The sequence below is a fragment of the Euleptes europaea genome, chromosome 6, assembly GCF_029931775.1.
Source record: "Euleptes europaea isolate rEulEur1 chromosome 6, rEulEur1.hap1, whole genome shotgun sequence".
Classification (NCBI taxonomy): domain Eukaryota; kingdom Metazoa; phylum Chordata; class Lepidosauria; order Squamata; family Sphaerodactylidae; genus Euleptes; species Euleptes europaea.
The window spans coordinates 108,249,559-108,266,462 of NC_079317.1; the positions used below are offsets into that span (position 1 = coordinate 108,249,559).

Below are 16,904 nucleotides of genomic sequence, written 5' to 3' on the forward strand. Positions count from 1 at the left end.
TGAGAGTTGCAGTAGGAAGTGGGGTAACTGGGTGCAGGTCCCATCAAAAGAAATCTGCAGGTCCTGGGTGACTGTGTGTGGGGGACGAACCGGAAGGGTAGTTGCAGCGCCGATGGAGGATCGGAGTCCTCGCACCGTCCCTGCTAGAGCCGTCATCTCCCTCCTTAGGGTCACCAGCTGGTCCTGAAGCTCCTGGTTCTGTCGGGTCAGGTCGTGGTTCTGCTCCTGCAGAAGACGGCGTTCCTCTTCTTGGCGGTACAGGGTAGAGGTGACTGCAGCTCAGCTTCGGAGCGGTTCCTCTTCCCTGGAGTATAGGTCCTCTAGCGGGCCTCGATACAGATGATCGAAGTTTGGCCCCGTGGTAGGTTGGTGGACATACTGTCCTGCGGTCCGTAGTGCCCCCTCTGCAACCTCTGCGGGGCTCCTTCCCGGGGTTACTTCCTCCCGGCTTGGGACTGTTCCTCTCGGGGCTGCTTCCCCCCGGGGACGGGTCGCTCTCTGCTATTCTGACAGGCAGAGGAGTTCGTAGCGCCGGATCAGTTCGGCGAATCGGGTTGACATCTTTCTCAAGGACTAACTAGTAGAAAATAAAAAAGATGTATTCCAGCCTAACGTCAGGCTTCTGCAAATAGACGGCGTTTCTGGTAATAGAACTTGAATCCAGGCAAAGCAGCGATTCAAAGATTTATTCCGAAAGTCAATGATTTCAGTAAGGAGGCAAACAAGGCTGGAATACATTACTGGGGTGGAGAGGATACATATATAGGACGGATACAATAGGGCTATGGGAACAAAGAGACAATGTAGTCGTTTCCTGCCGGTAATGACTTAAGTAACACTTAAACAGAAACCATTAAGAGCAATCAGTGGGGGAGATGGCCGAGCTCTCGGCTTTGTGCGCTGGACCAGATATCAGATGGAAGATTTACCCGGGCAGGTCCCAATACAAATGTAAATCCCTTGCAGGAATTCGTGTGCAAAACGGAGGGGAGGAGTGCATGGAGAACCCCATCTTGTTTGCGGGGAAACCATCTTGTTTGGGACTGGGGCTGTCAGAAGCCCTATCTGACAGATTGCTAGCCAGAGGAACTACTTCCTGAAGCCAAAATAGTAGATGCAGAACACCCAATAATTTTTAGAACCGCTGCATGAAAAAAGATATCCTGTTTGTATCGTGATTGAACCCAGGTCTTCAGGGACTTTTGCCATGGCGTCCATGGGCACGTGCCCTTTGTCAGGGATAAATGTGACTGTAAGAGCAATTGGAGGCTGTGTGTGTGCTTGTGGCCATTAGCAAGGGCATGCCATTTCAGTAGGGTTGCCAGGTCCCTCTTCACCACCAGCAGGAGGTTTTGGGGGCAGAGCCTGAGGAGGGCGGAGTTTGGGGCAGGGAGGGACTTCAATGCCATACAGTCTAACTGCCAAAGCGGCCATTTTCTCCAGGTGAACTGATCTCTATCAGTTGGAGATCAGTTATAATAGCAGGAGATCTCCAGCTAGTACCTGGAGATTGGCAACCCTACATTTCAGACTTAGTATGACCGGGAAGATTCAATAGGTTCCAAGGCTCACTCTTGAATCATGGCAGATCTGTTGTATTTGAAGTTAAATGACAATAAATAAATAGTTTTTAGTTGCAGCTGCTGAGATTATTTGTCAAGTATGTCTCAAACTAACTATTATGGTGTAATGGACCACCTTTTCTGATTCTGGATCATGGCCTTTGCCATGAATATCCCATGTGAACAGTTTATAATGGTGTATAGGACTTGTGAGGTGGCCGTGAATTCTAGGTGTTCCTCAGGAATAACAGCATGGCCCTGAAGCAGCAGGAGGATTTGGGCCTCCTGTGATGTCTCGAAAAAAGGCCCCTGCTCTGGCTCAATGACTGAATGAATCAGGGGAGGTTTGTGGCAGGGGGCTACTCAGAGAAGGTGGTTCCAGAGGGCAGAGGCCCATGTTGGTCTCCGCAGTTAGAAGAGTGAGATTTGAGTCCAGCAGCACCTTAAAGATCAATATGATGTTTAGAGGTTGTGAGCTTTCAAGAGTCGAGGGCTCCCTTTGTCAGATATCTGACTCTTGAAAGCTTATATCTCCTCCCCTCTCCCCCCCAAACAAAAAATTCTTGTTGGTCTCTAAGGTGGTACTGGACTAAAATATAGCTGTTCGGAGAAGATGCGCTCGTGGGGAAATGGCTCAGGGAGCGTGCCTCTACCCACATGACCCTCCCCCAGTGCTTAAGAAGGGGTCTGGCTGGTTTTAATTTTTGGAAACCCCATTGCCAACTCCTTTACTGAAAAGCAATATAAAATCTTGAAAAGCAAAATAGAGTTAGAACACACTGACAGACACCCGAGGCATCGCCTCACTGTTGTCAAGCAGTTTCCTCAGTTCAGGCATATGTGGGGTGCCCCTCAAGAGAATAATTGTGAGGGGGAAGCATGGAGACTCCATATGACCGCTTGTGCCACTTTTAAAACTTCCATTAATAAAAATCAATACATTGCAGGTACTTGGTAGGAATTAATGTATCTTCCTTCACTTGTTCAGTAGGGGTGGGGAAGATTTCTACTGTAGACTGGGCCTGTGACTGAGAAAGTTGAGTTGTTTTCAGTGAATAGCTGGGGGAAGGAGCTGCCTGTTTCCTGGGCCTGGCATTTTCTTGTCCCCTCCAGAATGAGAATGACAACGCTGCCGATGAAAGATGCCTCCCCTGCCGGATTTCTAGGCGGATGTGACTGCGTGGCTGCGCTTGGGTGGTGGTGGTGGAGGGTGGAGTCTGGCATGTTCTCCCTGCAGGGAGGGGCTCCGGCCAAGTCACAGGCACAGCTATGTAACTGTCATGCCAAAGTCACACCGTGAAGGTTGCTGAGGGAGGAGGGAACACACACACACACACACACAGAGAGAGAGAGACACACTTCCATTGTCATCCCAGATCTTTCCACCAGAGGCCAGGTTGGAGATTCTATTGTTTCTACTTTGTTGCAAAATTGAAAAAAATTGCTGCGGTATTTCAAAGGCTAATAATAATTTGTTTATTATGAATCCACCTGTGGCCAAGCTAGTTGCTAGAATCTATGGTGGCTTCAGTCTGTTACTGAGAACTGGTGGCTATAGCCAACATGCTCAGAGGCCGAGAAAAAGAAAAAGGACTGCTAATTTCAGAGCTGCCAGTTCAAGTTCCCCTGAAATTTTTCACAAGCTGATTGGCTGAGATCTGGCACAAATGAAGGAAGATAAAAGTACATCTGAATATCTGCAGAGGGCATTTCCCACATGACCAAGCAATTCTAATGTTTCCACAAGTCTAGAATTAGGGATAAGGCCCTTCAAGAAGGCTTCTGTCCGAGGGCTTCTCATTTTAGGGCTTTCAGCACAATCCTAAGCATGTTTATTAAGACATAGGTCCTATTGACCTGAGTAGGGCTGCTCCCCGGTAGGTCTGTTTGGGATTGCAGTGTCTATTGGCTGGAATTCCTGAGAGTCGGCTTTAGCCTTGGCAATCTCACTGCGGCACAGTATCTCCTACGGTGTTTTAATCTCCTGCAAAAATAGGAGGCAGCTCAGCTTGATGGTGGTATTGTTTGTTCTTTCCCAGATTGAAGCTTTATAAGCCTATTTCAGTTTGGATCGTTCTCATATTTCCCAGTTGGGGTTTTCATGAATAATTACCAACTTATCAACCAACCTTTGTCACCCTTCAAACAGCTGCTGGATGCCCAGGGCATTAAACCACCAGGGGAAAATCTTCACCCACAGACTGAGTGGCTTTTAAAGGTGCAAGAACAAGCCAGGCTGGGGGGTGGGGGTAGCTTTGGGAGAGGCCGGGGGGGTCTTTGATGGTTCAGCAGGTACACTTCTGTGCAAGTAGCTGTGATCATTAAACTTGTTGCTCACTTTGACCTCTTTGTACGAGCTACATGGATCCAGATCTTCTACCCTCCTTTTTGTAGTATCCTTTTTGTTTTGTTGGTTATGGGACATTTAATATAAGAAAGAAGACCCCCCCCCATAAAAGGAAGCCTGCACACAGACATTACAAACAAGGGTGACTAACCTTACCACTGACCACAGTAACTGCATGTTTAACAGCAATGAAATGTACAGGCAGTAAAAGTCCCCTCTGCAAGCACCGGGTCATTCCTGACCCATGGGGTGACCACATCACATCCTGACATTTACGAGGCAGACTTTTTGTTTACTGGGTGGTTTGCCAGTGCCTTCCCCAGTCATCTTCCCTTTACCCCCAGCAAGCTGGGCACTCATTTTACCAACCTCGGAAGGATGGAAGGCTGCGTCAACCTTGAACCGGCAACCTGAAACTGAGTCAGGATCGAACTCAGGTTGTGAGCACTTCTGACTGCAGCCCTGCAGCTTTACCACTCTGACCCTGCTGATCCCCCACACATCTAAAGGCTGTCAAAACCAGGCCTGGTCCATGGAGCTTCGTTGTCTTATACAAATTATGACTTTGGTGGCTCCCCCCCACAATCAATATAGAGAAACACAAGAAGCCTAGAGATAACTGTAAAAAATGCAGAAAGGAAATCAGCTTCCATTTAATTTGATGCCCTTTAAAGCCTGGGGTCCCAGGTGACCACCTATTTCACCTGTATGTTTGGGCTGGCCCTGATTAGAACCACAAAAGCAAGCCAAGACAGGCTTTATTTTCCTGGACAGTGGGCAAGCCTCTCATTAAGCATGGTGAAATGTGAGTGGCAAAGTTAGCCTTTGATTCTCATTGAAGGCAACATTTGGTGATGAACTGGGCCTGGCTTCCTCAATTCCCTGCTGATGGCCAAGCCAACCACTCCACAGCCAGCAACCCCAAACACAGAGGCTTCCACTGACAGATGACCAAAAAGAAAGCAGGGTTTGGTCAATGCCTTTATTGGCTACTGGGTGAGGGTCTACTGCTTGATGGGCCCTTAGGCAAATAGGCAGGCATGTCAGGGGATGGAGATGTCCAGGAGGATCAGTCATGATGCCGCTAAGACCTGGCTCAGTGCTGGACACGGCGGATGGACTGGATCTGGTTGGTGTGGGCTTGGGTGCTGTAGTCGCTGTATTTCTTGTATTCGCCATTCTGTTTGTCCCGCTCCAGAATATACTGGTAGCCCCGGTAGCCTGGATACTGATAGGCCACCCACCTAAGGCAAGAAAGCAAATCATTGGCAAGAATGGTAGCCCCAGCCCCCCCCCAGCCCCATTCTGACCTTCATTAGGAAAGGAACGAACAATGCATCATTACTACTGAATCAATTTTTGTGGTGCCAAGCCTCAGATGGGATGGGGCACAAGTGGGAAAGAAACAAGGGGCTTGCAGGGAAGCTTCTGTCTAGAAAAGGAGAAAGGTTATCTGATGGGAAAGACCCTCTGGGTTAGCCCTGTCCAAGTCATTGCAATATTTACACCTGCAGACAGGTGGAGATCACACACAAGAGAAGCAGCTCCCCTCCTGGGTTTGTGTCTGTGTAAAGGGGGGAGGACATAAAGGCAGGTACCCAACTTAGCATAGTTCCTTCCACGGAAGGATCACTGCACAGGCAGTGTCATGTGATCCTTGGGCAACCGTGAGCACTGACCGTTTACTTCCATCAAGTATCATTGCATAAATGCATTGTTAAATAAATGACTGTGGTGCAGATGCACAAACACAATCTGAGTCCACAACTGTAGTCCTTGCATTATGTCTTGTGCAGCTGGATATAACTGTTAGGATGCAATAAAGTTTTCACAACAGGGTGCCACAAATTTTTAAAAAGCAACACTTCCATTATTGATAGATAATGATGGGAAGCCGTGTTAGTCTGTCTGTAGCATTAGAGAAGAGCAAGAGTCCAGCAGCACCTTAAAGACTGACACAATTTCTGGCAGGGGGTGAGATTTTGTGAGCCACAACTCACTAGGTGCTACTGGACTCCTGCTCACTTCTCTTAGTGTAAAGGCAATTATGCTTGTGGAAGTGGTGGGCAGGATGCACATGCCAGAGTCACAGAATAACAGTCCTAGATTGGCCCCCAAAGACTCTAATGTCGTGACTAAAAGCTCAGACTGTCTGCCCATTAGACTGCCACAGAGCAGCCTGCACAATCCAGAGGGTACATGGCACCACAAATACAGTCAGGAGCACCCCAAAATGAAGCATGCTGAGCCTATGATTTGGAGGAAGATCACTCCTTTTGGTGTGTACACTCAACCTACTTTTGCATCTACTTAAAGTGTTTGGCAGGGTTTATTTTATTTTATTTTTTTGGCATTGTTTTAAAAATCTGCAAAGCCAGTTTGACCAGAAGCAAAGCCAGGACAAAAGAAATGTGTATATAAACCATAGAAAACAATGCCTCTCTTGTACTACTCCAAGAGAGCAATCCTGAGCAGGTCTACTCAGAAACCTACTCAGATATATTCAGTGAGGCTTACTCCCAGGAAAGTGTTCTCAGGATTGTACTGTAATTCTCTTTAAATGATTGTCTGCTCTCCAGCCCAGAAGGTTTCACTTACGCTCCAGAGTGGACCTTGATGGAGCCCACTTCCTTGTTGACCCAGCCCATGGCCTGCAGGGAGGGGTAGTCATCGCTGAGCTCAAACTTGCGTCCCTGGAAGTTCTCTGTCTCGTACAGGGTCACTTTGCTGTCACTGTGGTTCTGCAGTGTGGGATGAGGTGGAGGGTGAATCAGTGTGGGAATGTCAACATAAGCAAAATTCATTCATGCCCCACCTACAACCAGACTTCCAATTTTTGCCTCTCAGCCGCTCCCACCTCTTGATCCCATTTCACTATATGTCTAGCCTGTCCTTATATTCGAAGACACCCATGCATGCATTTGAAGGGAGAGGAAGGATCACCTCCCAAGTTGCATAATATAAATTATTGACTACCTTCCCTGTCCATTTCCCCTCCCAGTCTAGTGTTCTGCATGGAGTAGCAGGGGTCACTTTGCTTTGGGATTCTTTAGTGTCTTCCTCCCTCCTTATCTAAGAAGTGGCCCATATTTGAAAGAGTTGTCCTTAGAATATCACAACACAAGATCTGCCTCACTGGGTTGGCACCAGGTCCATTTTCATCTAACAGCAGCCAGCCATATACCTCTGAAACAGTGATCCCGAACACAGTGCTCACTTGCTTCTTTTATCAAGAATTTCTTCCCCAAATCAAATAGCCAGTCCTGGGGGTTCCTTGCACCTTGCTGGTGTGGGAAGTACTTCTGAGGACTGTATCTCTTTTGTGTCTGCATGGAGCATTCATTTGGAGACAGCTGCCTTTGTTATAGGATGACATCTGACTTGGAATTTTCCAACATTTTGCAAAGCTTCCCAACATGTTTTGATTGACTCCAACCCCCACAGCAGGTCATTCTGTTGTAGCACCCACACTCTCAAAAATCTGGAAGGGCCCACAGGTTGAACACCCCTGATCTAGAGGTTCATACACAGGACTTCAGAATGGTTACTACAGCCAGTTCCCATCCTCTAATGTTTAGAGTGGTATATTATCTCGATGCTGGAAAGTTCTATTTAGCTACCATGTGTGTGTAAAGGGCCTTCAAGTCGCAGCCGATTTATGGCGACCCCTTTTGGGGTTTTCATGGCAAGAGACTAACAGAGGTGGTTTGCCAGTGCCTTCCTCTGCACAGCACCCCTGGTATTCCTTGGTGGTCTCCCATCCAAATACTAACCAGGGCTGACCCTGCTTAGCTTCTGAGATCTGACGAGATCAGGCTAGCCTGGGCCATCCAGGTCAGGGCTTAGCTACCACAGCTAAAATATAATTCCACATGACATAGGGAACGCCTTTCTCAGAGTGGCATCAGAATGTCCCTTCATTTTGATCTGACCATCTTACCCATCAAGAAAGGACAGTAGGGTGAGTGAATGAGTCAGTAAGCTCCCATTAGGGAAGGCAGAGTCCCCATTTAAGGAGAAGAGATGGATGGTGGTCATTTAAAGCCCCAAGGAAACAAAAAGGAAGGAATGAGCATCCAGCCCCTTAACACTGGAGAACTGCAGTGAAGATCTGCACTTCAACTCTTCTTCTCTTTCAGCTCTTCTTTGCCACCGGCTCCTGTTTTGTTCCCTTGGCTGTTTCACTGCCAAGTTAGCAAGAGTATTTTGTTATTACTATATGTACAAAGGACAGGATTTGCTTTTAATGCATGACCTTTTGTCTTTGTGACCCACTTTCTGCATTATGGTACGTCATGCCTTAGACAGGTTTCTTTTTCATTCCTTAGTTTTTTTGTATTCCTTTCCAATTCTGTAATCCTAGTCCTACTGCATTGTTAACTGAGTATTTTATGTTGTCTCGATCAGATTCTTTTCTGTATTTTGTAATCCTCCTTGAGTGCCAGTGACAAAGGTAGACCATAAATGGTGTAAGAAAGTAAACAGAAGAGCAAGTTTTAGCAAATGTGGTTTCCTGCACAACAATCTGTACCAGTCAAAATCCCTCCTCTTGTTATTCATAGAATCATAGAATCATGGAAGGGGTCTTACAGGCCATCTAGTCCAACCCCCCCCCCCCACTCAATGCAAGATCAGCCGAGAGCACCCCTCTGGCCTTGCTCACCATTATTTTTCCCCAACAGATCCCACTGTATCCTTTTCTACAACCTTTGCTTTGCATTCCCTCCACCTTCTTAGCCAGCCAAAGGTCTCTTGCTCCCATAGACTCCCACACCCTTTCCCCCTTTCTGCCCTTATACTAGAATGCCCAGGGGGTTCCACCTCCCTCAAATCCCTCTCCAAAAACCCCAAGTTTCTGAGAAGCCCTTGGCCTCACTTTTCACTCTCCACTGAAACTAAACCTAAGAACATACAATTAAGTGGAATGCATGCTCTTCCTCTATTGATTCTAACCCCCAGCTCTTTATCTGTTGTCTCCACTGTGGTGAATTTTAGACTCTGTACTCCTTAAGGCAGAGACCTATCTTTTTGTTACTGTTACATAAAGCATTATGCACATGGATGGTACAATAAAATACCACAGTCCTGTATCCTTTTGTACCTCAATCACGGTTGGTGCATGAGGCCACCCAGTTATTCTGGTGTCTGGTTTAAGGACACTACCACCGGATCCTTTGCACTTAGAGCCCTTTATTTTCTCATGTACCTGCCAAATAGTTGTGGTAGATGAAGGTCAAATCACTCCATGTGCGCTTTCACGTGCCTGCTGATCTGGTCCCCAGAAAGCAGGAAAAAAGGGCTTGGAATTCTATGACTATAAAAGAAAAGTCCTCCCACCTTTCCAAGTAATCAGGATTTGTAAACTCCGGTTACCCCTGGACTGAAGGGGTTAAATTGTTTAACTTAAATCTGAAACTGGGCACAGCTGCCTCTCCCTCCCTCGCTCCTATCACCCATTCCTGCAGCCTGCGCTCCGCCAAGCGATCCTGCCAGCCAGGAACGAGATGGTATCTCACACCCCTTTATTAAAGTGCGGGCGTAATCTGACTGCTTGTTATTAAAGCCTAGAGCTTGGGACGTGCAGAGATTTTCAACCCTGGTGAGGAAAAGAAGCAGCCTCTCCTGAGATGGAGCGATATGCCCCACCAGTTATAGCCTCTTTGCAAAGTGTGTGATAGATTATGTCCCGATTGACTGTCACACGCCTCTCCCTTCCTTCTCCTTGTCCCTTCCCCACACCTCAACTGGCCCCCTGACTCTTCTGTCAATGTATTGAACACCCCCCCATTAAACACTCCCTTGCATTGCTTACTGATTTGCATCTGGCAGCTTTTAAATATATGCAGTTTTATAAATTGCTTTCCATCTTCTATTGAGGCTCTCCAGGCATCCAAAGACCAGGTGGAAACCTTACCTAACTGTCTCCCTTTTCTCTCCGAGGCTGGACTACCATGAGCACATAATCCTCTGCTAGGATTGCCAACAGGGCTGGAGAAAAATGTCATATCCCTTTAACAGAGGCTTAATGTGTGGAAATGGACAGCTGGAGCTTTTCATGGCAGGGAAGTAAATAGCACGATCTGGAAAATGGCATTCTATCACTCCTCTATTAAAGGAACAGGACATTTTTTTCTCCAGGCAGTTGGCAACCGTAGCTCTTGCACAATCTAAACCTGGCAGTTCTAACTCACATGAGCACAGGAAACTCCCTTAAACTGAGTCAGAGCAGCGGTCTATCTAGGTTAGTATTGTGTACTCTGACCGGCAGCAGCTCTCCAGGGTCTCCAGTAGAGGTCTTTCACATCACCGACTGCTTGACCTTTTTAACAGGAGATGTAACCTGGTTCCTTCTGCATGCAAAGTAGATGCTCCACCCCTGACACACAGCCCCTTCGCTTCTACTTTGACTGGCAGGGGTCCTCCAGGGTCTCAAGTAGAGAAAAGATCACCTACTACCTGATTCTTTTAACTGGAGATGCTTGAGACTGAAAAGCATTTGTAAAGTGTTTGCTCTGTTTTCTAAAGCCAGTCTCCTTCAGGGTAGGTCACTAAACTGAATGGGGCTATAATTGTGTTTGGCTTTATCCTTCCCAATATATAGTTAATTGCTTGGTTATATCCCTCCTCAGATTTGCCAGGTCATAACCTGGAGAATAAAACACCTTTAAACTCCTTAATGATGTAAGAAATTAGTTAGATTAACTTCTCTAATGTCTTCCTCCCCTGGCCCTTCTGACTACATTCTCCCCCTACATTCCACACTGGGTAGGATTCCCCCAGCTACATGTTTCACAGGCTATTGGCCATAATTCCCAGAGAATAAAACACCAAGAATGAAAAAAGCAGCCCACTTCAACTAGACCAGCAGGAGTGCGCAGGATATTGTTTACAGAATTTTTGAACAGCCTACAGAGTTCTGATTATGTAATTCAAAGGTTAGTTTACTCCTAACTGCACTTTCCCCATCACCCATTTTGCATCTGTAGGATGTCAACTTGTCAGTGGCCCTGTTAATTTCATTTTAGCACAGCTAATTTCACTCCCTCGGGCAATTTCATTTTAGCTTCCTTTGTCCTTGACATCTTCCCTGTCATGCTTCTATATAATTTATGATAAATAAATGAAATTAATATATATTTGTTAGGACAGTGTTTTCCGAAGGTTGGGTGTTTGATCGATGCAAGCTGGTGTTTGCCCATTGGACCTCATCATTTGGGTCTCCATTTGTGTAAAAACCTTACCAAACCCTGTTGGTTCCCCTTTACTTCGTGCTCTCTGGAAAACCACTGGGAGGAGATCAGGAGGTCATCCTTTTCAACTGAAAGGTGGGTCCAGAGAGTCCCATTCAGGTGTGGTTTAGAGGCAGGGAAAGCACACTGAACTCACAGCACACTTGATAGCCCGGAAGGAGAGAAGGTGCTCAGTCCTGTAGCCACTGTTTCCACTCCAGGCCTCCCAGCGGGGATAGTCCCCTTTCTCCAGGATGAACTGCTGTCCTTGGTATTCAGGATACTCAAATCCTATCCAGCTGCAGGAGAATTGGGCAGTGGGAGGGGGAATGAGAGGGAGAAGACCGTGAGTTCTGGAAGTTGCAAATTCTGAAATGAAAATCAAATCCTGCGCAGATCACAAAAATCCCCTGTATGGCTGGAGGAAGGCAGGCAAGGTCGCACACAGGGCTCCCCTCTAACTATCCCATCCCTAACATAGCAATTTTTTGGTATGGATTCTCCAGATTATAACCTTCCCCCCCCCCCTTCAACTGACTTTTAAACACCACATCTCCCTCAAAGGAGCTCAGGATAGTGTGCACACCTCCCCCCCTCCCCCCAAGGTGGTTTAGGCCAAGAGAGAGGGGATCGGCCTCCAGTCATCCAGGGAGCTTTATGGCAGAGGGGTGATTGGAACCCCTGGTGTCCACAGCTGAATCCACCAACAATTTTCTTTTCAAGACAGCTTTGCATATGTTGCTCAAAGAAGAGGGAACTTGCTGTGCCTTCTGATGTAGCTGTAGCTTTAAGAGTTAAATAGAAAGGACAGTCCCACTAGGTGCCATTTCCCTTTGCTGCAGTTCTCTGATAGGAAAAGCCACATGTGGTGAAATTCTCTCTTCTCTGCAACTCCTTTTTAAACCGACTGCTTATTTTTTTAAAAAAAAATACAGAGACCTCCCAGTTTACAAAGATATTATTCAAATATTTAAGTGATAAGTCTCATGTTCTCACAAAAGATGCATGGATCATATGCTCCTGGAAACATCTAAAGCGCCATTGATTAAATCATTTGAGTTGCTAAGTTTAAAAATTAATTAGTTAATTTGTTCTATTTAAATATTATTGATAATTTTCCCCATCCAAAATAACCCTGTAAGGTAGGTTAGACTGATTATTAACATTAGACAGTTAACTTTAGATTATTAAAAATTGGTTTTCCCCTGATCAAACCACTAAAGCTTTAATGAATTAGTCTTGCTGCTTGTAATTAATATACATTGTATCTCCTGGGAAAGTGCACAGCTGAACTTTTCTATCAAATGCATCTGTTGACTTTCAACCTTCAGCAGTAGCTAACCAAGCTATAACTAGTATAGTCCCAAATAATTCAGAATTATTGGAATTACCATGCTCTCTTTCACCAGACATAAAAAACATACTTTTAAAAAATGCTACTGTGTCCTGCAATGCTCGAGCTAGCCTGGTGAGTGGGAGACATGGAAGGGTGTCAGGCAAAAGGCAAAGGATCGCAGCAGCATCCGGAAAGGCCGCAGGCGAGCAAGGCTCCCGAGAGTGAAGCCAGTCGCACCCCTCCCGGGCTGTCCCGATTGGCACCACCAGATTGAATTATAATGCCCTTGCCAGGCAACAGCCTGATCTGCGCCCATGAAAATTCAGTTTGGGCTGTGCTGATTTTTTCCTTATCTCTCCTTGAGAGACAGGTAGGTTGACAACAGCAGCCCTGGAAGAAAGGTTGTGACAACAGCCCAGAAACTCCTGCAGGGGACAGCTAGACAAAGTCTTGGTCAGGGCTGAATACAGAGCAGTGAGGGGAAGGCATTCCTGGCTGTTGTGGATCGGGACTGAGGGGCAACATAGGACCAGTTTTGTCACAGGGGAGCCCTGGGTACCTATGGCTGGCTGGGGTCACTTACGGGCCACTTTCCACCTTGATGGAGCGGATCTTGCGGAAGCCTCGTTCCATGATGCTGTGACATTCCATCAAGAATTCGCAGCGCTTCCCTTGGAAGTTTTCCTCCTCCCAGACGGTGATCTTGTATTGACCTAAAGTCTCCATGTGCTGGGTGGTCATGGGCAACTCTCCTGTTATTAAAATAATTCCAGATATGTTAGGCTGTAGCAACAGAATAAAGCAGGAGGGGCAATTTAAAGATCAACAGAATTTATTCCAACCTTAATGCTGGGATGCCAAATCTCCCATGGAAGTTTATGCTAGAATAAATTTTGCCAGTCTTTAAGGTGCCACTGGACTCCTGGTTTAATCTGCTGTGAAAATGCAATCTAATGCAAACTGAGCATCTGCCAACACCATGGGGGGGGGGAATCACTCCCTCCTGTTCTGCCCATATTGCTACATGGTGCAATGGCTAAAGTACATCCATCTCAATAACCATTGGCTAGGATGCACCATGCAAGCTTGCTAAGCAGAGAAATGCATATAATCCTGGGCTCCTAGAATTCAGGTTAAGGCTCCTCTGGAAGGCAAAGTACTGGGAGAGCTGTCAAAATTATTAGGTGCTGAACAGGATGGCAGGGGATGGAGTGGGTTCCTAGAGGTGGAAAAGACTCTATGGCCTTCCTTTTCAGCCACCCTTCTTCCTTCTGGTCACCTCCTTCTGGTGCCACTTTCCCCATAGCCAGTCCAGACAATGGGGCACCTGACTAGAGGCTGGCTGGATGCAAATAGAGTTCCAAGGTGGCCAATGAATATTCTGGATAGATTACTTAACCCGACAGCGTAAGATAGCTCATTTCAAGGAGCAGGGCATCAGGACACCATTAAAAACAGCACGTTTACAGCCAGCTGTCCACTGCTCAGTTCACAGTTATACTTTTACTACTATGAGAGGTTTATTTGGATTTTACTCAGGACCCGTGATGCCTTCGGCTCCTCCCTCTCCCCATCCACAAATCCCACTCTAGTCCTTCCTTTCACCTGCATTTTACCCAGTGCTGCAGTATCATCTAAGAATTACAGGTCCCAAAGTTGCTAAGATCGCAATATTTTTACTAGAAGAGGGACGGGTATATGGGGACAATCAGCCGTTTCCTGGCTTTGTGGTAATTAGGAATTCAGAACTTCAAGTGACCCAAATTTCCCTGCCCCAATAATTTAGAGAACTATCCTTGTCATCTTTCATGTAAACACCAAAGTGCCACAGCCCCATCAATGAAATGCTCTGATGCCCCTCAATCCTCACCTGCAACAGGCTGTCTATGCTGTTTCCCACATCTCCACCAATGCATTCCAATTGATTCATGTATATCACTATTGCAAATGATGGTTATATGATACAAGTAGATGGGATCAAAGGGCCCTCTGATTCCATCTTCTGCACAAAGGTAGGAAAATCCACTCACCAATCAATCAATGCAATCCAGACCATAGTAAATCACAAGCAGAAAGCAGTGCAAAAAAAATTATGCTTACAGAGCAAACATCTCCAAATGGCTCATGGAAGTCAACCAAGCTATTAGGGAATGTGCTGATCCTCCTCTTGCCCTACACAACCACTTGCCGGCTGGCCCTGCAAGTGTTCAGAGAGAGATCCCTACCCAATCCGTCAAACAAGTCCAGCATACTCTGTGGGAAGCAGAGTCCTCTGGATAGCAAGATAACCAGAGTGAGCACACTGGGGGGCTGTTTGGGGGCAGGTTCCTGGTACTTACTTGGCTGGCAAGGCACAGAGGTGAGTGACCGTGCTGGGCTTTTGGGGGGGGCAGGGTTTCAGCAGCATTATATAGCCAGGCTTGGCCAAGTGTCAAATGAATGTGCACAAACAGATTGTGCTGAGTCAGCAGCAGCAGATGGGGGAGGAGAATCAGCCCAGGTCAGTTTGTGCTGTCCATGTCCATTCCTCTTAGCTATCCTGGTGAGATGCCTCCCCTCCCTGGAGGTCAACAATGGAAAACACTGAGCATGTTTGCTTAGCAGCTGAAGGGCACAATAGACAAAGGCCCTGACAGGCCATTTTCCTTTCACCCTCAGAACAATGTATCTGTTCAGCCAGAGGATTAAGAACACGGCCCTTTCCCAGGACACTGCCCGGCAAAGGCTGGCAGCCGTTCCATGGGCACAGGAGGAGCTGCCATTGGCACCATCAAAGGCAGGAATCTAGAGAAATTCCTTTCTTCTTCCACGATGCCTTGTCCTTCCCTTTCCCCAGCACCGTGCCTGGGGTTGCCTGGGGACTCTGGCATCTCCTGCTTCCTGCCGCCACAGAGGGGTAAGCCAGCAGAGCACACACTTCTGCTCTGGTTTTTTTGAATTTTTATTGCAGTCCAGTCACATCTGACTTATGGTGACGCCGTAGGGTTTTCAAGGCAAGAGACATTTGGAGGTGGTTCTGCCATTGCCTACCTCTGCGTCACAACCCTGGCATTCCTTGGAGGTCTCCCATCCAAATACCAGCCTGGGTCAGGGCTGAGAGTGTGTCCCTGGCCCAAGGTCACCCAGCAGGCTTCCATAGCACGAGTGGGGATTTGAACTTGAGTTTCCTAGGGGAAGGGAAGGTGATTGTAAGCTGCTCTGAGACTCCTTAAAGGTAGAGAAAAGCGGCGGGGGGTGGGTTCAGTTCAATGCAGCTCTTGGCTCAAAGTGCTTTCCCCTCTTGGCTCAGGGGTTCAAGTCACAGCCATCCTATCTGCTTTGCAAGGATGGGCTACCCTTCTCGATTTCACGTTACCCACTGTGGGAGCCGCACCCACTTCAGCATTCCACACACACACTTTCCGTACGTTTTCCCCATTCATATGAAGACTCTGTTGTGGTTATTGAGACTCCCGACATGTACCACTAGGGGGTGCAGGAGGGCAGGGATTGCGCTGGCCACTGCAAAAGAGGGAAGATCAGCAGGGGGTGTGTGGTCAGAATTTGGTAGTGGTCAGAGAGGTAGTTGTGGAAGTTGTAATCCTGAGTGGATAAGCTAATAGGGTTGTCAAACTAATAATTTTAGCATTGGTTATTTGGCTTTTAATCAATGAATTGCCTTAATCAATGAATCTACTTAAATAATGGTACATATTAAATTTGCCACTTCAAAAGATAAGGTACATAGGCTATACTGCAAAATATACTGCAAAATCTCAATGAAAATGCTTTTTTCAGGTTTGCAAAAGGATGGTTTCTTTTAAGAGTAAGGTTTATATCCAGCATTTCTGAGATTGCATTGTTTATGGGCAGAAATTGATATGCAGTTCTCAGAAGAAAAGATGCTTAGAAGATAACCCTGAGGACCTTCCCAGACCTCCCTGGAGGAGGGGTGGGATATGAATCCAACAAATATATACACTACTCATTCCAAAGCTTGTTGCCTTTTCAACTGGAGCACAAAGAGTGACAGATCTGGCCGGGGCTCTCTCCTCACATGGCTTTCTACAGCAGGTGATGTGAAGAGCTGCCAATAATGATGCAGCCATAGAGCCACTTCACCTGATTCTTTATGCTCACGCTGAATCTTCCTTTTCTATTCAGACTCCAAATAAGCTGGCAATGAAGTGATCATGGCATGAGTCATTTGCATTAAGAGCAAAGACTCCCTTTGTCCAAACTGTCCCTCAAACCACTTTTGGAATGTGTTCAGAGGTGTTTTATGGGTGATTGTAGCCCATGGGGAAGCCACCTTTCTGTGAGGCAGCCCCACATATTAGAATTAGAAGCTGTGTCCAAATAATGCAACCCTGCTGGTGGTAAGGATGTTTGAACACCTGTTGGTTCAACTCACATTCTGCTTGCTGGTCACGAGCAAGGAACAGGTTTTT

At 46.7% G+C, this 16,904-nt stretch overlaps 1 protein-coding gene across 1 annotated transcript; it reads right to left on the bottom strand.

Moving 5' to 3' along the window:
* Positions 1 to 4,877: 4,877 nt before the first annotated feature.
* Positions 4,878 to 14,832, bottom strand: CRYBA2 (crystallin beta A2). Its single transcript, XM_056850958.1, has 5 exons — positions 14,814 to 14,832; positions 13,058 to 13,226; positions 11,296 to 11,437; positions 6,508 to 6,650; positions 4,878 to 5,153 (listed from the first exon to the last, which is right to left on the bottom strand). Exons 2-5 carry the CDS (start codon positions 13,213 to 13,215, stop codon positions 5,006 to 5,008), a joined length of 591 nt encoding a protein of 196 aa, XP_056706936.1. The 5' UTR covers positions 13,216 to 13,226; positions 14,814 to 14,832; the 3' UTR covers positions 4,878 to 5,005.
* Between the last annotated feature and the right edge of the window lie 2,072 nt (positions 14,833 to 16,904).